Source organism: Papilio machaon, chromosome 9, assembly GCF_912999745.1.
Source record: "Papilio machaon chromosome 9, ilPapMach1.1, whole genome shotgun sequence".
Lineage (NCBI taxonomy): Eukaryota > Metazoa > Arthropoda > Insecta > Lepidoptera > Papilionidae > Papilio > Papilio machaon.
This window is the reverse complement of record NC_059994.1, coordinates 3,008,879-3,033,466: the sequence shown is the minus strand read 5'-3', so window position 1 is coordinate 3,033,466 and position 24,588 is coordinate 3,008,879. Positions and strand designations below refer to the sequence as shown.

Here is a 24,588-nt window from a genome sequence, read left to right as displayed (position 1 = left end):
TATATATAAAAGAAAGTTGTGTTAGTTACACCATTTATAACTCAAGAACGGCTGAATCGATTTGACTGAAAATTGGTGGGCAGGTAGCTTAAAACCAGGAAACGGACATAGGATAATTTTTACCCCGTTTTCTATTTTTTTGTTCCGCGCGGACGGAGTCGCGGGTAAAAGCTAGTTTTAAATGAAGACTAGATGTTGCCGCTTTAAATATTTGACTACTTCTCGAAAGGTATTGCCGAGTGCTATACAAAAACGAGGCCATCACTTGAACTCTTACTTAGTTTGTTGAACCAATTTATTTTGTGAATTTCAATGCCTATTAAAGGAATTGTGAAACATTTTGAGATGTTTCGGTCAATCTTCTTAAGGAATCTTAATGTTAAATGTTTGTTTAAATATTTAAACAATTAATGAATATTATATATAAGTATAATACATAATATATCTAATATATAAAATTCTCGTGTCACAGTTTTCGTTCCCGTACTCCTCCGAAACGGCTTGACCGATTCTCATGAAATTTTGTGAGCATATTCAGTAGGTCTGAGAATCGGCCAACATCTATTTTATTAACTGTAGTTTATTAAATTTCTTTGCTTGTGAGTTGTATTTGAACCAACTTTATTTTCCTTTCCTTAACAAGTATGAAAACTTAATTTCTTTTAATGTTCTGGAATATTACATATGCCGTGGTTCTTTAACATCAGATAAGCTGCTTACTTGCTTGACCTACAAAAATACGTAGTTACATGAATTTGTAATAAATGTCGTGTTACAAGGTTATCCTTTAAATATTAACAGTGTAATTTTGATTTGGATTCAAATAATTTTCATTCTATCTGATAAACCGATACTTTGAGCAGCTTCTCAACTGTACACCTCCGCAAGATAAAGTTGAAGAAGTTACAGATGAAGCAGAAAATGATGATGAAGTGTCTCCTTTAAGTTTTGAAGAAGTTATATTTGCCGTAAAAAGGCTTAAAAACAACAAATCTCCCGGAATTGATAAATTGCCCAGTGAAGTATGGAAGTATAGCGGAGAATCTGGGCAGTTGAAATTGTTTGAGCTTCTCATTAAGATCTGGAACAACGAGAAAATACCTAAGGAGTGGAATATTGGTATCATATGCCCCATACACAAAAAAGGACCACGCAGAAAGTGTACGAACTACAGAGGGATTACTTTACTGTCTACAGCTTATAAGGTGTTATCCTACGTGTTGCTGAGACGTTTGGAACCTTACGCTGAGGCCATAATAGGTGACTACCAGTGTGGTTTTAGACGCAACCGTAGCACAGTTGACCAAATCTTCCTCCTTAAACAAATCATGGAAAAGAGATGGGAATACGCGCAAAGCGTCCATTCACTTTTCGTTGACTTTGCGAAGGCATATGATAGCGTAGACCGAGGCTCCCTTTATAATGTCTTAAAAAAATTTGCTATACCAAATAAACTTATTAGGCTTATTAAAATGATGACAGGGGAAAGCCGAGCGGTGGTAAGAGTAGGGACAGAACTAACTGAAGAATTTAAAGTGATAACGGGATTAAAACAAGGTGATGCTCTGTCACCCATGCTTTTTAACTTGGCCCTCGAGTATGTCATAAGACATGTGGTAGCACTGGATGGAGGTATACCGTTAAACGGACTGCATAAGGTGATAGGCTACGCGGATGACCTTGCTTTACTAGGAGCGGCAAAAGAAGAGGTGGCGAGAGCAGCGGAAGTGTTGGATAGGGAAGCAAAGAGAGTTGGCTTAAGTATTAATCACGAGAAGACAGAATATATACACATGCGTCGATACAGAAGCTCAAGAATACCCAGAGAAGACCTCAAAGTTGCTAACCTTACCTACAAAGGAGTCGAAAAGTTTAAGTACCTGGGCTGCACTATAACGGATCAAAACACTCGTGAAGAAGAAATAGAAATTCGTGTGCAAAATTCCCCACGTTGTAGTGCAGCTCTACACAAGGTATTAGTGTCCAGGCTTCTCAGCCGGCGCACCAAGATCCGGATTTATAAAACGGTAATTAGACCGATCCTAATGTACGGCTGTGAGGCCTGGACACTCACTGCAAAGGAAGAAGCAAAACTCCTAGTCACCGAACGGAAAATTTTAAGAAAAATTTTAGGGCCAGTGCAAAAAGAGGATGGAACGTGGCGCATCAGAAAAAACACTGAGATTGAGAAACTGGTGGCCGAGCCCAACATCATTGGCGAGATAAAAGCGCAACGACTCCGCTGGCTCGGCCACTTAGAAAGAATGGATGATGTTCGTGGTGTCAAACGCGCATATATGGGACGACCGAGTGGTCGGCGTCCAGTTGGCCGTCCCAAATATCGCTGGATAGATGAAGTAAATAGAGATCTTCGGGACCTACAGGTCCGAGATTGGGTCGGGACGGCGCGGGATCGGAAAAAGTGGAGACTTTTGTTGTCGGAGGCCAAGGCCCACTTTGGGTCACTGCGTCACCCTAGTAGTAGTAGTACTATCTGATAAACCGGCTTAGATTTACAAAATTTCATAATAATTTTGATTTTACACAGAAGGATAAGCAAACCTACTATTATTCTACGCTATGAAAACCTAACGTTGATGAGACTACCACCAGGCGCTTGCTTTAATTTTCATTGAATTTCATAGTACACGAGTAACTTTGGTTTAATCTCAGTTTGGTATTATTAAAAATTTTAAATTACAGATCAAACTGCGACCTCGTATAAAGACATGTTCGAAACTTTGGGCTTCACCAATTTACAGTTATAATAAATTTAGCTAAAGATTCTTAAATTGCTTTTCTTTAGATTGCAATATAAAATACCAGAACATTATCTATCTTCTATATATATAAAAGAAAGTTGTGTTAGTTACACTAATTATAACTCAAGAACGGCTGAATTGATTTGACTGAAAATTGGTGGGCAGGTAGCTTAGAACCAGGAAACGGACATAGGATAATTTTTACCCCGTTTTCTATTTTTTATTCCGCGCGGACGGGGTCGCGGGTAAAAGCTAGTTTGGAATAATATAAAATGTAAATCTGTAATTACAATTTTATCATGTTTTTTTTTAATTGCCATTTATTCCTTACCAAGTTATGAATTTTACACTTTATATTTAATAATTCATTATTAAATACTATTTAGTTTTGTATGTTGTTGTAGACTCGTGTTCCGTGATATCTTCATTGTGACACCTCTATTGTCAGTTGTTACCGTTCCCCACCTCGGGGACACTTTGTGCACCACCCTTTGTCACTGAACTAATGTTTCTTAATGCGTTCCACCAAAGAGTCTCGGTGTGCGAGCAATGTCGAGCGCCTTTAGCGGTTTCTCACTTTTTTGTTCGAACTGGCGCGCTGTGAAAATGTTTACAATGAAGAAATGTTCAAAGGAAAATGTTTCATAGCTTAAAAGAAATTTCTGTAGTGCAAATAATTTTGAATTCAATCGGAAACTAAAGTGAGTCGAGTAATGTGAAGGAAATAGTATATTTTGTAGTAAAAATGGAACAATTTAAGTATTTGTTAGGGTTCTGCTTTCATTTTGTGTCTGTGAATTTAATCAATATAATTTATTAATTATATTTATCAAATAGAGATCTTTCATTATTGACCCACTTACTTAAACAAAAGCTTTAATAATTTTAAATATTTTCAACATTTCACGGGCATTTTGATTCGAGTCTAATAATCTTACTTCTTACATATATCATATCATAATCTTACAAATATCATAAATGCGAAAGTTTAGATGGATGGATATATGGATAGATTTTTATTGAAGGTATCTCCAGAACATCTCAACGGATCTTGATGAAATATGGCACAGATGTAGAACATAGTCTGGAAGAACACATAGGCTACTTATTACGTTTTCTTTTAATTTCGCCTGATCGGAGTCGCTAGCGACAGCTAGTTTATCCTAAAGAAAATGACAAAGTCCAATTAAGTTGTGTTTCATTTTAAGATTTAATTTCACGCTCTTTGCTTGTAAATGAAAAGGATTAGAATAATTACGATTTTCATTATAATTTTGCACTTGGATTTGAAAAGCTATTAATCCTTTAAGGGGAAGAGGAGGTACTAAGTCCGAGATCAAATCAGAATTTGTTTTTACCATCAAAGCGCTTTTTATATTTATAAATGTTTATCAATACATAGTATAAAACAAAGTCGCTTTCGCTGTATGTCCGTATGTATGCTTAGATCTTTAAAACTACGCAACGGATTTTGACGCGGTTTTTTTTAATAGATAGAGTGATTCTTAAGGAAGGTTTGTATGTATAATAAATGCATAATATAGTAGAGAAACACTGATAAATTTAAAGTTTTCTAATGTGATGTCGTAAATAAGCACGTTTTTTTGCGCTTATATTGCAAACGCTGGCTGAACCCTACGAGATAGACCAAAATAATGTACTACAGTATTGTTCACCTTAAAAAGTTCAACAAAAAAGTCCGCGATGGTATATGTCTATCTCTTAGGGATAACCCAGCATAACCATTTTTATTCTTTTAAGAAGTGATTTTAAACAATACAGCATTAATCCTTATCCATTTAAGTACCTTAAATAAATTGTGCATTTATTCTGTAGTAGGTATATTTTGCATTGCACCAGTGCGAAGCCGGGGCGGGTCGCTAGTATTTAAATAAAATTTATACAGTTTATTTTTTGTACTACGTTCTTACGAATAATCAAAAATGCATATAATACGGTGAAATGTATTTCGCAATCAAAGAAATTTAAATACTCGCTAAATTGGAAAACAAACTAACAATGCAAAATAAGGTTATTATTGGTCTGGGGTTAAATTGTGATCAAGAGTCGGCTCTATATTGATTTGTTCGAAGAACTTTCGATGAGTTTGGTTTAAGATTAGATCTGTCTATTTTGCGCTTTGAATTAATACAATAGCTGTAAATTTACTTCTAAGTGAAAATATGTATATATTAATAATTCGTTTGAAAGTTAATTAGTGTTTTAAATTTATTATAAAGTAACAAATTTTATGGGATCGCAGATTTATCAATAAAACGGAACTTTATGAATTTAAACCGTTTTTATGTATATGACAAGATGGAAAATAAGCAAGCGATCATGTGAATATCGTCGGTCATCCACCTAAATAGCAAAGCTAATCATTGACATTCGTAATTGTAGATGCGTTGCTTAACTTTAATCGACAGAGAAGGTGACGCACTGAAAGATACTTCCCTTTCCCATCCTTTCCTTATAAGAAAAGGGTGGGATGGGATCTTTGACTAAAATTAGGCCTCCGGCAACACACTCCTCTGACGGCAGAAACTACATGAACTTAAGTTAATATGTAGTCTATTTACCGCGTTCTATAATATTTTATGTAATTAACTGCGACATGATTTGCGAAAATTCTTAATGTAAGGTTAAGAATGTGTTATGTGCGGACATAATATGCTGAATCATCTAGTGAGACCGTATAGTGGTGAACTAAAGATGCTAAATAATTTTTACCTTGGTTGTTACAACTAACATGCTTTTACTAGCTATTCGTATTAAAAATGAGAGAAGGTAAAAAATATGCATGAGCCTTACCATTTACACAGAGGGAGTTTTTTGTTTAGATATGTGTATGTCAATAATTTTTTTTAACACACATAACACATGCACACATAACTTGAAAAATAATTGTAAGATACTAAGCAAAATTTAGACATTTCATACTTATCTAATACCAGTAATAAGCCTTTGAATTTTGTGGTAAGTACGAAAAGGATTGTTTACGTCCAAGACTCCGAGGAAGCTAATCTTGTTAGTTTCAGGATGGACGCAGTGCGACAAATCGTTATTAGATAGAGTGCACTTATAAAATTTACTTTACTATAACCGATCATTAAGATCGATCCGAAGATTACTTTATCTTTGTGTGGGAGAGAGAACAAAAATGATAGATCGACAGCTAAACGAAAAATTAGGTTTACCGATTGCTTTTGCGATTTTTTAATTGTTTTAATTTAATGAAAATGTATTTGATTAAAAAATAATAGAATTATAATTTCTTAGATTAAAAAATATTATGAATTATCGTTTTTGCCCGGGACTTCATCTGCACAGAAATAAAAAAGGCAAAATTTTTCTTCTATGGTACAAAAGACTATGTTCTACTGTGCCAAATTACAATAGGGTGTGTTAAACTGTTGTGGAGTTATCGAATGAATATGTCATTGAAACTTATGCCACTATATACCTGCGTGTTCTTCCAGACTGTCTTCAATATAATACTCAGATTATTTTCGTTTAAGTACCAAGAGTAATAACCGCAATGAGATGAAATGCAAATTATAGTCTACTCTATAATTATTGTACATGATTTCATATTACGTTTGGAGTCTTAATTTGTTTGTTCACTCACTGACATGCTTTAATTAAGAAGAATTCTCTTTGTTCATCTTAATTTGCTGGTAATTATATTCACAAAGTCAGCCGTCTCATTCCAGTGTCGCGTTCAGACTCATTATCTTATATGTAATGATGTCCTCTGGTATTTCACTCACTGTAATATTAACGTACGAAACCCAAAACCTGTGTACAGGCGGTCTTCACTAAATTAATCCAGACAGTTGTAAAAATTAATAAAAAAAAAATCAAATAAACATTTTTAAATTAAATTACTTGGCTCTATTTTATAAGGACTTCGCATGTAAGAGATTTTATTTTTCATAAGTAGAATTATATTTTTTCTACGTCGAAATAAATTGACGCATTTTCAGCGTAAAATTCTTACAATATATAATTTTATTATATTTAGCTTTTAAATACAAAAACAAGACAAATGTTTATATCATATTTCCTATTTCAAACATTATCATCGTATTCGTTCTTAGAGTTTGTCTCACATTTTTCTTACATACTAAGGTATTGATTCCAAATGCCTTTAAAGTTACCTTTAGGAAGTTCATCAGCTCACTATACGTCCCCACCGAGGGGCTCGGAGCCTACCCCGATTTTTAGGGGTGACTAGGCCATACCCACACCTTTAGGCCACACCTTTAGGAAGTACTACGATATTATTCATTAGGACAAGTAAATGTTGATTTCTTACAAATTAGTAAAAAAGGCTTACCAATTTCAGAGGTAACAGTTTATAAGAAAAATTTTCACTCTAACATTATTAACATAGATAACATTTTCGTTATGGGTTTCATTGTAAAACAAGGCATCATATAAATAATGCAGATATTTGCCGCAGGCTTTTGCTTAAGCGGTTTATTGGAACTTATAAAGTAATATTGTGAAACATTGACTTCATTTTAGTGCGTTATTGAGAAATGTTTTCTGGAATTCTTTAGTTAAAATAAATTGCTTGCATTAATACAGTATTTTATAAATATTAAACTACTATATCAAATTTAATTTGACCTTAAAACTGACTTAATTTATTTATATTTGAACATAAAATATTCGTTAAAACAATTAAATTATTTACTTCACTTTTTTAATTTTATCGTATCGTATAAATAAATATGTAAAAAAATCTGAGTACATTTTGTTCAATAGATAAATTTTACGATTTAGCTATAATTCTAACAGGAATCGTTAATTTTACCTGAGTTATAAATTGTTAAAATTATCCCTTTTCGTATAGTTTCTCTTTTGATTAACAAGCAACTGTCTGTCCCTACTCACCTTGTTAATTAATATTACAAAAGATTCCGTTTCATTCTATGAAATTTACTCTGCTCCTGTAAGAAAATTTACGATGTTTCCAATTAGAAAAAAAATAAAAATGAGCGTAAAATTTCTCAGATGTCAAATTATGTGTTGTTAGTTTTTAAAATACCTTCCTATTAAGCTATCAGAAATAAAAAAAAACCTTTCTAATTTCTTTAAGCTTTGGTTCATTTAATGTGAAATATCTACGTAATAGCACAGAAAAGAACGTTTAAATGACTAAGTTTGCAAATAACTGGACCTCTTTGGTGAAATCTGTAAAAATAAAGTTAGTGACGGGGTTTAAAGAACCGACTAGATTAAGGAGTAATTTGTACCAATATTCATAAGAATTTTACTTATTACTTGGTGAACAGTTAGATATTGGAAGATAGATATATGTACAATTGTTTATTTATATTAAAGAGCAGTTAGAGCTTGTATCTTATAAACGAAAGCACATCGTGATAGAATGAAGTCTAATTATGTGTGGTTTATTTTGAAGAAAGTATGGTTGAGCTAATTATTTCCTGATGTTAAGGAAGCATGAAACAGCAGAACTGTATTCCTAATTATTTAATCAACACACTCGTCGATATCAAACCGACTATTGAGCGAAGCAGTCTCATTAATTTTTTTAATGTTTCGAGAGCTATCTACGGAAGTAAAAGAACTATGTTTACTAAAGAACTATGTTGTTGTATAAAGCTGTTCTTTTTCATTCGAGCTATCATGACTTCAATTTTATCAGCCTGTCTGAGTAACGGATTATTCGATTTTTTTATTATATATGTTGATTATAAATGTGAATACTCCAAAGTTATTGGTCAAAGGTAACTTTATTTTTTTTCCTATACTTTCTATACAAATAAAATAAATGCTGAAGAAAATTTAAAATTAAGTACTACACTGGTAACCAGACCGGGAAAAACAATGTGTACTTTTAACGCTTTGTTTTTAATTGTTTCAAAAGCATTAATTAAATTTCTTAAGTTTTTGTCCATTTCCGTTTAAACAGCAAAGTACTAAAAATGTGTTAATTGCACACATTTGCATGTTAGCGCTTTAACGAAGTTCTTTTGTTCGAGAAGATTTAATGCCACTTACGTTCTCAAACATGCTGCAGTTTTTATCACTGAAATTTATAACCACTACGTCATTTTATGAACATATTGGAGACAACATAATAAATGATGAAGAAAATATCTGACAAAATTCATAACTCTGAAAGATTGACGTATATCACGGAATTCCGACACCGACAAAAAAGGCAAGGAATTTAGTAGACAACATTCTCATCTTAAATCTTTATTGGTATTTTGTGCCAATGCTGACAGGTTATGCCAAATATGTTGGGCTCAGATGTAAAATATTTTATTCAAATTGTAATAAAAAAAAAAAAACGCCATTGAAATATCTACATAAATAGGATACTTAATACGAGAGTATTCATCGAACTTATTTTACATTATAAGTAGTTTAAATGCGAGTCCGGAACGTTGCCGTGTGGAACGTTGCCAGGGAATTCTATTGAGATACAAAAGAGAGGATGTCATACTTAATACAACATCTTAATACGTGAATAAAATATGCATGTCTGAGACGACTTTAAAACTATAAAGGAGAACGAATGTCTTGAAAGTTTTCCAATAAAAAACGAACATTTTCTTTAGTAGAATAGTTTGGAAGATACGTAGCTATAATAATTTGTTTGTTTTTTTAAATTGTAATATAGTACAAAACTTGCATTAATTGTTTTCCAGTTTTAAGATGAATAATTATGATAATGACTGAATATAGAAACTGACTTCTAGTTTTATCTTATTTTTTTTAGTGTGTGTAATCTTTTTGTAAAAAGTCAAAAATTTATTAAAGTGTTCACAGTAACATTTTTTTACATTTCTTCTCTTAAATGTAACAACTCAGTCTCTGTAGACTAGATTCTACTGATTACGTTACGATATTTCATCAGAAAACTTCTACTCGCTGTCTCTATGGACCCAATCAAGAGAATTTGTCATTCTTTTTTGCTTTTAAATTCAAACATCGCTAATAAAATAGACTTTAAATTGGAAAGTTGTTAGTGATAATAATACAGACGTTTAAATTACATAAAATTATAAGTTTTAAATTAATTGTAATGTTTTTTAAACATCATTAATCTTGTTAATTTAGGAGAAAAATAAAGTATAAGTAGATCTTCAAGAAGCGAGCTTACCATATTCTTAAAGGCCAGCAACGCATCTGCAGTTCCTCTGGTATTGTAGATGTCCATGGGTGTCGTTGATCACCTCGGTGTTCCAGCCGCTCGTTTGCTCCTTACTCTGATATAAAAACATGTAAAAACATACTCAATTTCTAAAATAATTTTGTATATTGAAAACGTCTGAAGGAGACAAGGTCGATAGATTTATACGCATTTTAATAATAAAAGAAGATGAAAAATATGTAAAGGGATTTGTACTAGATGTGCGTTCGGTCGTAACAACTATAATATTTACGCTTACTGTTTTTGTCAGGTAGCTTACGAGCTCTGCCATCTTGTTGAATATTTACCTTGCCTAGTGGAATATATTGCACCAGTTTTTTTGCTTTTAACGGTTTAACATTCGGCATACTTTAGTACGACAACTTTTATATATTTTTAACATCTGTAAATAGACTTTGAAAAGCGTAGTTCTTGTTAACGTTCATGTCAACGTCTGTTGTGGGTTTCCATTACCGAAACGTTTGTATAAAATATGTTGTTTTACAGTAGAATTTCATGGTAACAACTAATATTTAGAGCGCTGATGAACACAGTGCCATCTCATTAAATTAGATTAACAAATTTGAATGGAGTTACGTCAGAATATTACAAAAACAAAATATTATACAACTTATAGTACTTTAGTATAAAAACAAAATGAGATAAACTTAACTAAATGAGGCTTTGAGTTGTAAATGAGTTGAAAGCTGTTACGAATTGAATTTATTTTCTTACACAAAAGAATAAAATATGAATTGTGGTAAGTTGTTAGTTATATTTTTAAAACAAGATGAAAGAAATTTAAATAAAATGTTGCTACATATTTGACGGGATTTACAGTCCCAGTGAACCTGTTACTTTTCCGGATAAAGTTGTGGCGCTACAACAAAATAGAAAGTTTTCTACTTGTGCATTCGCGATATGGATTACTGTAGCGTAGGCGTACGTCATGTAATACTCAACATGTTATATTTCAAGTGGGTAAAACTGTTTGAAACATATATTAAATTTCATATAAAGTTTTAACGATATGTTTTCAAATACATTAGGTATTTCCTGTTGGGTTGATAGGTCTACCGATCAACCCATAGAATCAATTGGACCAAAAATATTTTTTTTACTCTATGGACTCAATCGGTCTAATGAAAAATATTTGGACTCATACTCCCATTGAGTCGATTGTAGATCGATTGGTTCAACGGAAAACACCCTGTACGTTTTAAATGTCTTGTATCCCCAGAACTCTAATGCACTGACACTTGTATTAATACATATTGTAGTCCCCAACATTCTCTTAAAATATACAGAGAAAAGAATATGCGCCGACACAAATAACACGTTAGTCGAGTAGTTATGTTATATACTAGCTTTTACCCGCTACTCCGTCCGCGCGGAATAAAAAATAGAAAACGGGGTAAAAAATATCCTATGTCCGTTTCCTGGTTCTAAGCTACCTGCCCACCAATTTTCAGTCAAATCGATTCAGCCGTCCTTGAGTTATAAATAGTGTAACTAACACGACTTTCTTTTATATATATAGATAAGTTATATTATATGGATCACAGATTGGGGAAATAGCGTTTCGTATGTCAATATGTGTGGTAGGGATTGTATGTAAATCACAAGAGAGATTGATTTTCCGTTCGGATTTCCGGTATGTATGCAATGGCGTTGAATAACAATGTGGGTATATATAATTCTGAGCGTTGAAGACTTGAAGGTGGCCAGAAAAATATTTTTCGTAGATGCGTCTTACTTTATTTACAAACAAAAATATGAGCCATTCGGATCTGTTTATTATTTTTGTACTGTTTGTAGGTATTTTAAATTATATTTTTCCTTTGTAGGAAAATGGACAATAAACTTCTATGATTCAACTAAAATACGGAAAGAAAATGCTGGGAGAAAATGAAGTATTTTGTTCAGTAAATATTTTTTAAAAACGCTGACTTTTCATGATACTTTTACCTGTTATAAAGACAAAAAGTAAGTTAATAAGACAAATTAAAAATCATTTAACGTTTTCCAAGTAACGTTAGCATAAAAAACTATTTGAGTAACGTATTTCCTTGGAAAAGTAGTTGAACTTTGTTCCATTTTTTTGTTTCAATATCATATACGAACAAGGACAAGCTTTCTTTCAAGTTGACGCTTTTTCGTTGAGGAAATTTTATTCTTTACTCGAAACTTGAGAACATTTTGCAGACAAATTGTGTTATAAGTTTTTCCAAGTGGAGTATACTTCGTATAAAATTACAGTTACAGTAAGTTTTCGCATTACATTAAAGTTGGTGGTTACTTGAATACTATATTCTGACACTATTATTTTCGTGTTATTTATTACCATTTTGTGGTCGGGCAGGTAAAAAAGTTAGACATACTTTTCATAGATAAGTTATAGTACATATTAGAGTTGTCTTCCAATTGGGATGATATTCTTTCCCATCTATTTATTAAACATCAGGATCTGTTACATAAAAAAATTGATTGCCTTACTTTTTTCTGTTAAAAAACGTTTGTGACAGAAGCAGTAAATCCGTTGATGATTGGTAATCACAGTCTGTAATAGTATATATTTTTATTTAGTTGTATTAGTGTGCTGTGATTTTAAACTCTAATAAAAATACATTAGAATTCAATAGATGTACCACACGATGGATTAACGATGTTAGGTGTCCCACAGAGTTAAACAAAGATTTATTATGTTGGCTGTGTTACGAGAAACTACTAAAACAAGATTACCTCAACAACGCCCAAGGTCAATCTTCATTACGTGTTCAATGTTAAATTATGCATGAAAGTTCCTTCTTTACTGGTAAGCTCGCGTCGCTAATTATTTTACGCGCTAATGTTGTTAGCTCGAGATTTACCGCTCTTTATTTTTTTATTTATTAAGACGAGACTTGCTGGATGTAAACTTTGTTATGGGGATAAGTCTGCGACGTGAAATTTACAAATTCATTTTAGTAGTTTTTCGACAATTTTTTTTAATAAACAAATTAAATTTTATAAAATAAAATTTACAATAGGGGTTTATAGAAGACTAGCTTTAGGCCGTGACTATATCCGTGCGGAATTAAAAAAAAATCTTAATAAGTTGCTTACATAACCTCTCGAGATTCTTTCTAAGAAACATCCATCCACCCATCAATCTAAACTTTCACATTTATAATATAAGTAAGATCGTATTAATATTTTGAAATGGGATCATGCGAAATATATGTAAAGTTTCGCAATAAAGATGCTTCTTTTGACACGGTGTCCTCTTTGAACCGAGAAGTTCACGTGCGATCATTTGGTCGTTTGCACCGGACGCTATATCGCCGGTTTTATTGCCCAACTTAGCTCTACTACCGCCGGATGATTTGTTACCGTTTACGATCTAAAGTTTTTATATTGCGGTTCTCTTATATCCCAAGTGTAGATCATAAAGAACAGACGAGGACGTTATGCGGGCTATCATTTTTATTATTTGAAGAAAATATTTTTTTAATGTCTACGAATAATTTATTATTAAACTCACTGTATTCTTCTTTAAAAACTTTCTTGTAAACTTCATTAAAAAAAAAAGTAAAGCTAGAAGTGACAAGACGATGCAATCGCTTTATTGCTTATTTTTAACTAGCTTTTACCCGCGTCTTCATCCGTGCGGAATAAAAAAAATGCACACAAGATAAAAAAAGTTCCTATGTCCGTCTCCTAGTTCTAAGCTACCTCCCCATCAATTTTCAGTCAAATCGATTCAGCCGTTCTTGAGTTATAAGTAGTGTAACTAATACGACTTTCTTTTATATATATAGAAGATGTAAGTGTGATAAATTAAAAATCATCGTCGAATCGGTCAGCCTCTGAACAGACTTCAAAGAAGTTACGGAAATGGGATAAAAACCTTTAAGTAATTTATGAATTTTTTCAACATAAACGATCACACAAGCTTATTAAATACTATGACGTATGTTTTTTGTTCATTTGTTTATAAATTTAAATATTAATTTCGTTGGTACGTTAATTAAAAAAAAATCCCCAAAATGTTATTGTAACCGGGAGAAAATCGGGTTTATGTTACTTTTAGTGAAGTAAGCAAAGGGCGCGTCGAAGTGCGGATTATTGTTGCCTTGTTTTTGTTTGTTTGTAATATGCGGAATGGAATTACGAGTGATTACGGAACTTTGGCTTGGATTTCGTCGGTGTTATGGTTTTTAATGTTTTTCGCGTTACGAATTTATATAATAAAATTCTAAATCTTTCTAGTATTGTATTTTTTATAATTAAAATTACTACAGTTTATTAAAAGATTTTTCACATGTTTAAACTTGTCTTAAATTTGACAATCGTGCTTTAGCATTAAGTTTTTACATTTAGGTATTTCATTTAAATGTAAAACATTATGCTAGAGCTGTTTCATTTTTTCTTTTTTAGTAGTTATTATTTATAACAAATTCAAGGAAAACACTTATCTTTTGATACTTTGTGCTGTTCCGTAAATATATTCCGATTTACAACGTCGAGATTCTGGATTCAGAAAATATATAATCAAGCTTAAATGTTCGATAGTGAAAAGGCTTTGGGATATGAATTTCCTCTCTCTTTATTTATTCAGATTGGATACAGAACCTGTAAACGTGTTTGCGTCGCGTTCAATATACAGTAGAAGTTTACTCTTAACGTTTTATTTTTTATCTACTATATAAAATATATTGAAAATAAACTAAAACTTATTTACAAAATAACAATTTCTTGTGATTGATTTCTCAATTTCATAAATTCTATTTATTTTAAGTATTTAAATAAACTTATAATTTATTAATAAAAAAGCGTAAAATGAAATTAAATTACAATTTTTTACATCATAAATTGGCAAACGAGCGAGCTGCCATCTAAATTCGCCTAAATAGCGAAGCGACTGCTTCCTGCTTACCTCTAATCGACGGAGGAAAGGACTCACAAAAAGGGGTTTTTTATTATTCCTATATATCCCCTTATCTTTCCCATCCTATCCTCACAATCTCTATTTTATTAGGATGTCTGAAGATGATTGTTCCGAGTACTTTACATTACCGTCATTACTCAATTAAGATACACGAGAAATATCTTAAATAACTCAATTTTAAAGTTTCATTTTTAAATTGGTCTTTGAAGTAGTAATTTAAATTCGTATTTCATTATTTATTCGTAATCGAAATACGTGACCATATAAATTTCGTAGTACCAAAAGTTATTATAATTTAAAATTACTTGAATTAAAGTTAGATTTGAATGAACTTTACTGAAAATGTATATATTTTAATATATTTAATTTAAAAAAGTTCTTTTATATCTTGATATTAAATTCAACAAGTTAAGCCGAGCAATATTTGAACCGTTATCTTTTCTAGGATAAAAAGTAAAAAGCAAAAGCGAGTGCGGTCTATGTATGTCTCATTGTAAGCCACTGGTCTTTTTATCTTAAGAGGGAATTGGGGCACAGTCCGTGACTAGGATTAAGGTAGATTAACATATTTTACAACTTTATAATAATTTATTTGAACTATTTTAAGTGTTCCCGTTTGCTTATTGTTATTTTGTTTGTTAAATATGGAATATTAAAAAAAAAAAGCATGAGCTCATTGCTGGTCTTAATTCTGCTTGTAGTTTCTCTTTCTCTCTCACTGCAGCTTAATGTTTTTGTTTGGTGAGGAGTAACCGTAGTTGCAAATTTTCATGTTAGTTTAATACAAACTACCAGTTGCCAACGACTTCGTCCACGCGAAATAATAAAATAACTAGTAATAAAAATATCCTATGTCACACGGAGATAGCGTTTTTTATACTAAAAGGTCCACCTGAATTCGCCGACATAGCGAAGCGACTGTTGCCCATAGACATCCGCAAATGCAGAGGCGTTGCCTACCTTTAATCAACGAAGAAGGGGACGCACAGAAAGAGCATATTTCCCCTTGCGTCATCTCTTCCGTCAAATCCATTTTCCCTTCCCGTCCTTTCCTAATATGAAAAGGGTGGGTAGGGAAAGAGGACTAAATTAGATCTCTGGCACCACACTCATCAAACGAAACGCGGCATTGCTTCCACTTCACGCCTGTCTTCTGTGTGCTCGTGGTATTTCACCGGTCGACGCGGCTCATTCGTGCACCCGACAAATATTGCTGTTGCAGGATCTACCACTGTTAAAAGCGAAGCTTCCCAACAGTGGAAGAATTTTTAAAATCAGTTTAGTACTTTCGGTGCCCATTTAATAAAAACAAACGACCAAATCTTTCCTCTTTACAATATAAGTAGCTGTGTCCTCACTAGTTAATTGTAATATGGTTTATTTTATAAGTAAGTAACTTCAATGTCATATGGTTGATTTTCATATACATATTTTCTACTTTGCCACCAATTGTCGGAGATAGAACTGCGTTCATCCAGCAATTTAGATAAACAGCCTGTCCCGTCCTTGATGGTTCCCATTCTGTTGAATCACGACCGATCTTGTTACTGACAATGCCTTTTACTTGTCTTGTTTTTATTTGTGGTCGACCATTTTATCTTTTGTTCTATCCAATCTTTCGTTAAATTAGAAATTTGGTTAGTTAATTAACATCGTAGTCAAGATAATATTTGAGCCATGTAATAAATGACATACATAAAATTATTTCTTCATTTGATTAAACAATGTTTAATATCACATGAAATATTGATTTTAAACTAGTTTTAATAAGAAAAAAATGGATAGGCATAGTTTAAATATAAAATGAATCATGACAGAAAGTTTAAAACTCGTATAAAGTTTAATAAACCAGGAAGCAACAAAATCATGGAGGTGATCTAACTTCGCAAGCGATCTCAGTCATTATCGAAATTGAAACTTATAATTTTAAATGTTTAAAACTACAGTGGTAGTTATAAAACAAGGATTATTAAAATAAGAGTACGAACTTTGAATATTTTAGATAACAAGGCATTTATGCTCATTTAATCTACCACAATACAGTGACATATGTTTTTGAACAATGAGAGAGTCTTAAAAAACTGACATCGAAAACCAAATTTAGCTTATGTAGGAAGTTAAATGAGCCGATTCGCCGGCGTTTAATCCTTCATTAAACTTTGCCAAGCCAAAGGCCAAGGATTAATGAAAAAGCAGCACGGAGAATACGACTGGTCGAAATGCAATGGACTTGTTTAATCGACATTATTTTGCTTCTCGTTCTTACAAATTGTATGCATTTAGAATTAATTATTGCAGAGCAAAATATTTGATAACACAGAATAAATACGTAAATATCATTCAATTGTAATAATCAATTATCATGATATCTTTTCATTCCTACGTCAAATCGTTTGTTATTGCTGGCGTCTACCACTTTTTAGTCACGATACTAAATAGAGCTTCACCAAATAACAGTGGTAGAGGCCAGCAACAACAACATCTATTCCACGAATTGTCGGCTTTCCCGGTGCAATACCACGACCACACAGAAGACAGGCGTGAAGTTGAAGTTTTCCGCGTTTCGTCTGATAAGTGCCAGAGGTCTAATTTTACTCGTCTTTCCCTTCCCCCCCTCTTATAAGGGATGCATATGGAGGGGAAATATTCTCTTTCTGTGGATCTCCTCCGCCGTCAATTAAAGGTAGACAACGCACAAGTTGTGGATGAATATGGGTAGCGGTCGCTTCCCACGTCGGCGAATTCAGGTTGCCGCTTGCTCATTTACCACCTTATAATATAAAAATGAATACCATAGTCAATACTTTAGTCCCATACAGAATTGAAATACATCTCTGTTTAATCCTCTAAGTTACATTTTTCTATTTTTTGTTTTGATACAATATTCCTCGAAAGAGAATGATTCGTTCCTTTAGCCATTTTATAATAACTGCATTGCTATTGTAACGATGACCAGATGGCTGGTATTGGTACATAAAACATGTCTTCTAGTGAAACTAAAAGAAAAATAATAAAACAAATACGGTGAACATTCGACGGCTTAACCCAATTTATTACTACCAACTAATAAATATTTACCACAAGTGCTACTATAATATTTTGATTGAACTCTGTAATGCGTACGTCATCAGAACCGAAATGTCTACTATGAAAATTGAAGTCGAGATTGTTTTTCCGATTGGGGATTTTGTGGTGTTAGGAATATCGGCGATTCAAACATTGATTTATTGGTTAGTAGATTAGAGTTTTATTTCGTGTTATTGCGAAAAATAAAAAAAATCTGCTTCGATTGTTTAAATTCTTTAAATTTAATTACAGTACAAATATTAAATTAAATGGAATATAATTAAATTACAGTCCACAATTACTTTTTGTTCTTGATTTATGTGTCATATTATTGTATTACTAGCAAAGACCATTGTTATTTCCTTTCTTCCTTCATTCAGTTTGAACAAATGTTGGCCACTTATAGCTCTATGCGCAAACAATTTGTGAATGCAGTACATTGTTAGATAAACATCAAACTTCGCTGAGATCCTTCTTTACCATAAATCAACCCATAGTGTGGAGCTTCGTGGATCTATGTTAATACAAAAATTATAACACGACTTATATTACTTAACTTATAGTAAAATAAAAATAATACTAATTTAATGCTAAAATGAAACTTTGCAAACACGTGCAAATTACACCCGTAATATGATCCAAAATTTCGCTTTAAAACGATGAGAGAATGAATTTTAATTTGTTGAATGTGTCATTAATTTCAAAGTTTCAAACTAATTTTCTTTATGATATCGAAAGAAAAATTTTAAACAAAGCTCTAAGTTAAACTTTGTTACAAGTTGTCGCGTGTTCGTCGCTGAAAAATTTTATTCTTTACATGTTAGAACATTTTATACTAAATTGTGTTACAACTTTTCTCGAGTAACCGTAGCACACTCTTGAAGAATTTAAAAAGAACCAAAACGTGAAATTTAAAATTCAATTCTGATGTGAAGTTTAAGTTCCGACATATTGTTTTAGATTTATAGTTTACTAGCTGTCGCCCGTGACTTCGTCCGCGCTCAGTTAAAAAATCTTAATATGGGTATGAAAAATAGATAGTAGCCGATTCTTAGACTTACTAAATATGCATTTAAAATTTCATTACAATTGGTCAAGCCGTTTCGGAGGAGTATGGCAACTAACATTGTGACACGAGAATACATATAAAGTACTAGCTGTCGCAAGCGATTCTTTCCGCGAGCAGTTAAAAAAAAAATGAAAAATAGATGTTGGCCGATTCTCAGACCTACTGAATATGCTCACAAAATTTCATGAGAATCGGTCTAGCCGTTTCGGAGGAGTACGGGAACGAAAACTGTGACACGAGAATTTTATATTTTATATATTAGATATATAAAGTAGTAGTATAAAGTAGTGTATTTAATTGAATAGACTGCAATAACAGGCACAAGTTCATTCCTTCCTTATCTAGAACTCTGTTTTAATTTCTTACATACTATGATGAAAACAGTGGAATACATACTATCACTAGTATTCGTTAATTTAAGTGATAATATAAATATGATATTGGTTAGTCATTATCGTATTATTAATTTACGTAATATTATGACGTCACCTTTCTCTAGGTGTAAACAACGACGTTCGATATTGAGTGAATAATGAATAACGGTTACAGTGCACTGGGGAAATAGACGTCGATCTTGTTTAATTGAGACGGAGCGCTCTCGGACGCTACAATTCCAACTGATTAATTCTTTCGATAAGCGAGTCGAAGATGATTTAATTAAATGTACCCAATCAAGTCTACAGTTTAAATTCAAAATTATAGGTTGTTAAAAATGTTTATTACGAGTGTAAATACAAACGTGTTTAGCAAAATTTTTATTTATTTTTATTTGACTTAGGAGTGAAATATTTTTGTCGTGTATATCTTACTAATATTATAAATGCGAATGTTTGGTTGGATGAATGGATGGAATTTTGGTGTCTCCAGAACGAATCTGGATAAAATTGGGCATGGATAAAAAATCATAATTAGTAGCTTTCTTCCAGAACACATAAGCTACTAATTATGATTTTTTAATTCCGCGCGGACGGAATCGCTGGCGACAGCCAGTTTGTACGTACATACATACTTCCGTTCCATTGTGATTTACTGTTGTGTTTGACCTAATTTGGACAATGATATTATTGTTCGTATTCTTCTCCCAGGTGTGATAGGTTTGGGTATAAAGTTATAAGACGATTTTGTTTTTTTGAGAATGAAAAAAATTAAAAATGTTGTTAAAATTTTAGCAAAACCTTTTTTTTCTCATGTTGCCATCAACGGTTTAATTCAAAGATAGAAAAAGCGACAACGTAATTTAAATGAAAATACTAATTCACAACGTGACTTGGGATTGTTAATGTAAGCGAGAGAAAATCCGGCCGCTGTTTTTCAAGCTCTGCCCTGTCCACAGACGACGCGGAGCGACATAGAAAAGAGACTATCACGGGACTGTTTTGTTTACTATTTTCTGGATTATAAATTATATTTCCACACTTTTGTAAAGACTTATTTTGTTTTAAACTAATTAATATATAATAATGTCTAATTTCCATGATGGCAGCACCGACAAATTTCGGACCCGTCGGGGGTCCAAGGTCAAGGCGAGTTTTTATTTAGGTTTCTTCGTGGTCGTGTTGCGCCTCACACTACAGGTCTTGGGTTAAAATCCCGCTATGCACCAATGTGTTTTTAGATTTTAGTATGACACTATAAGGAATAGAAGAAAAATTGAGGAATTATTTTCACTTTATTCGTACGTAGTGTTCGTCAGCATTTTTAAGGAAAACAAAAAACATTAAGTTGTACAAAGTACACAAGAGAGTTTTTTTTTCTGGAAATTTTAAAAACAAATATTATGATGTTGATTTTTGATGTTTTTTTTTTAAATTATTTTTAAGATTGTATTCACAGGCGATTTTAGATGGTTCAAATAGATTATAAAATTTATCGAGTTTAAAAATTGGTCTATTCTAAGTAATCCTTTTAGATTCATTGTTTTTATAACAATGCCAACTTTAATTACTATCATAATTTTTAACTTGCATCTCAGGTAACAATCTAATTTTTCATTTCGCCACGGCGTCGGACACAAAGAGCAATTTTAATGCAATTTGGTGCAGCATCGCCAAGAGCTTGCCTGGCATTTTTTACGTGGCGAGACTCCAGAAGCAGTAGCAAGGTGTCGGGAAGATTAATACATACTTTAGCTTAAATTTTATCCACTAAACAGAAATAAACAAACATGATGGTATTACATATAATAGATACCTACTTAATGTTATCATATGTTACAAAATGAAGATTATAATCTTTGTAAATTAAATTATTGTTTAATTTACACTTGCAGATTTTGTGATATTTTAAAATTTTCATTAATCGGAAATAGCCAATAATTATTAAATATTTTATGAAAATGACTTACGAAATTTTAAACAATTTAAGCACTGCTTTTACTGATTAACTGCTTAAATTGTGTAAAATTTCGTAAGACATTGTTATAAAATATTTAATCCACACACTCACGTCTATTATCCAGTACCGTCATCGAATAAGTAAACGTGAGTGTAAACCGTACATTAATTAGTTGAAAAACAGTATGCATTAAATCTATTACTTACCAAAGCTTTTAATTTACAGGTTTCTGCGACATTGCTGGTGCTTATTCATCTATCGATGAACGTTCTGGAAGAGGGTCTAGCGGTTAACCCAAGTAAGTCAACATCTTTATTTGAAAAGTAGTTTTTAATCCGAAGTTCGATTAAATGAATTCGCGATTAATCGAACTATCAAGCGCGATCAATTAATATTTCATGATTACCAATTGCAAATTACCAAATATATTATATTGAACGAACACATGTACCTAAATATTTCATTCCATGATTAAGATTGCAAAATTTCAGTATGTAATCTAAGTAAATAATAATACACATATACATCGTATTTTGGAAAATATATCTCAAATCTATTTATAAACATTGATTTTACTTGATTCTATATTTATAGTTTTTAATAAGCACCTAACATTTTGTAATAAATATGCAAATAAACTCTTTTCTTTATATTTTATACTAACCGAATGCCTTACGATAACAATTAGTTCACTTACTCTATTTTCTACAGCATGAAAAATAAATTATCGATTTATTATCGAGTTTCGTACTTACCTAGATCGGGCGATAATTGTTTCTCAATAGAGCCAATTTTAATCGATGATAATGTCAAAAGAAAGTTAACTGTAAAAATTTCTAATATATAGGAAAGTTTTGTGTAATTAGTTTTAATTTTTTAAATCGTATTACTCTTAGAGAAAATAAGTGCCTATTCTTGGTAATATTTATTAATGTTGGAATTTATGTCTCCGCATTGAAGTGTGTTTATCCAGGCGATGTTGATGCGAATAAATAGAGTGGGTACTGACCCTCGTTAGCACAACGCCAAACAAAATAACCGTCGCGCAAATAGCAACCTTGAACACATGTTCATGAGGCTTACTTTCAATTAACATACTTGGTGTTCATGTACAAAAGGTGATTATGGTTCCATGTTTGAGTAAAGAACCCTTGTAACAGTGAACGGTTCGAGAAATTTGTACAAGCTTGGAAGAACTTTGATTTTCGTGTGGCATAATCTTATTTAATTTTTGTAACCGTGACAATTTTGTACGGTCTAAGCATTTTCTCTCTCTTTGATCGACGATTAGGTTACCCCTCGTCATGGGCTGAATTAAATATTCTTAGAAAATAATTATCAAAAGAGAATACTAGGATATTGCTATAATAACGCCCAAGTCAGGATCGAATGAAAAGACATCGAAACTTTTATCTGACACCAAAATAAATATCGCGACTGAATGCACAATCAAATATGTTTGCTTCGTTTCTACAACTCACAAACGAACTGGGTCATTGGTTAAAAAATAAATTTATGAACCATATATGTATAAACCATATGTGTAGGTTGGAAAAATATTTTCAAAGGTTTCGGTTGCAACTTTAAAAAACATTCTATTAAACATGTCTAAATTTTCCTGTACGTTATGTCATATTATAGTTATAAGTTTTCGTAAATATTAAGCAAAATAGTTGGTTTTGTCCGACAATTTTGTCATCTTGGGTTATATCAATTTGTTTTTTATATCGATTTTTATTCGAAAATATATTTGTTTGTGGCAACTTACAACTATTTAAAAAGAGTAACGTGTTGGATTTGAGCAATAAAAATTGTTTTTTTTTATCCGAGCGCACCTAACTTGAGCGGTATTTTGGCTTTCGTGCTAGTTAATTTTTAAAACAGCAACCGAGCGCTGAAAATGTTAAGCACTTCATGAAAATAGAATGACTAAGCGATATACAAGTAGTTGTGGTGTTACATCTGTTTTAAAACTATAATGTTATGTGTTTTAGCCACTTCCAATAAATAATATGTTATATAAATAAGGTTTTTTCGTTAATTATTATATTCATTTATACATACGACAGTAAAAGACAGAAAATATTTTTGTCTGGTGTATGTTTAATTTTACAATGAAGTTAATTGTTTACTATTTAAATTCTTTATGAGTTCTTTATATGAACTCAAGGGATGTTTAATATAATAAAACATTAATTAAAATTTATGATAGCATTAGAAACGTAATCTAACCAACAAGTTATTGTTATAAGAAAAAGGAATTGCAAAGATTAATGATGATGGCTCCATGCAACATATACATTCATTTCTTACACGGCAAAATGTAACTCTGAAATTTCCCGTGCACGTGACGACAGCAAGTTATCTCAACTTCATACTGTACGTGGTAGAGCACGCGCAGACTCGTCCGATAGTTTGATAGTGCGCTTAATCAGTATGAGCATATACTTGGAATTTCTCCTTTAATTTTTTTTCTTTTATAATTGTTAAAATGTTATATATTAATTGAAAATCAATCTCAAGCTTAATCATGCATATTAATAAATAATTTTAAATGAAACATAATTTTAAAACTTGTTATATTAAAATAGAGAACATAAAAGTATGTTCTCTATTTTCGGTTCGGTAAAAATAGTAGTAACAACATCATATTCATATCAAAATCGTAAAGTTTAAAAAATCACATGTAAATAAAGTTTAATAAATCGTCAAAGAAATACCCCAGTATACAATACAGTTGTCACGTTTCATAAATAATCACAGAAACGAAATGTATTAAAGAATTATTATAATAATCTCGAAACTTCTATCCGCGTTAGAGGTCGTTTTTCTGTTACAAAGACAGAATCACCAGAGGTAATAAGCGAGAGTGCCTGGTCGTCGTAAAATTAAATATGAATGTCACAATATAACTGCTTTTTTCTTACTTAAAATTGGAGCTTGTAATCCACTTCACTGTTTTTTTTTTACGTTTCATACAAGGTCTTATTTTACCGCAATGCGCTCTGTGGTCACTGCAAAGCGTAGGAAATTATTAATGTGTTTCCACGAGTTGTGTTCTAGACACCAGTATTGAGGGCAGAGCAATAATTAAACACCGTCACTAGAACCTCCCTTGTAAGTGAAATTGGAAGAGATCTGTGTGTTTCAAACTTTTAGTGTACGTCTATTGTTTGTCTAATTTAATTGATAATTGAAATGAAAGTGATTGCTGGATTGAAATTAATACACAAGTCAAGTTAGAGCTATG

At 32.0% G+C, this 24,588-nt stretch overlaps 1 protein-coding gene across 1 annotated transcript in view; it reads left to right on the top strand.

Moving 5' to 3' along the window:
* Positions 1-24,588, top strand: part of LOC106718772 (suppressor of lurcher protein 1) — a 245,727-nt gene that overhangs the window by 47,160 nt on the left and 173,979 nt on the right. Inside the window, exon 3 of the mRNA XM_014512942.2 lies at positions 21,564-21,636. Coding sequence (XP_014368428.2) covers positions 21,564-21,636 — 73 coding nt within the window. The remainder of the gene's footprint in view (positions 1-21,563; positions 21,637-24,588) is intronic.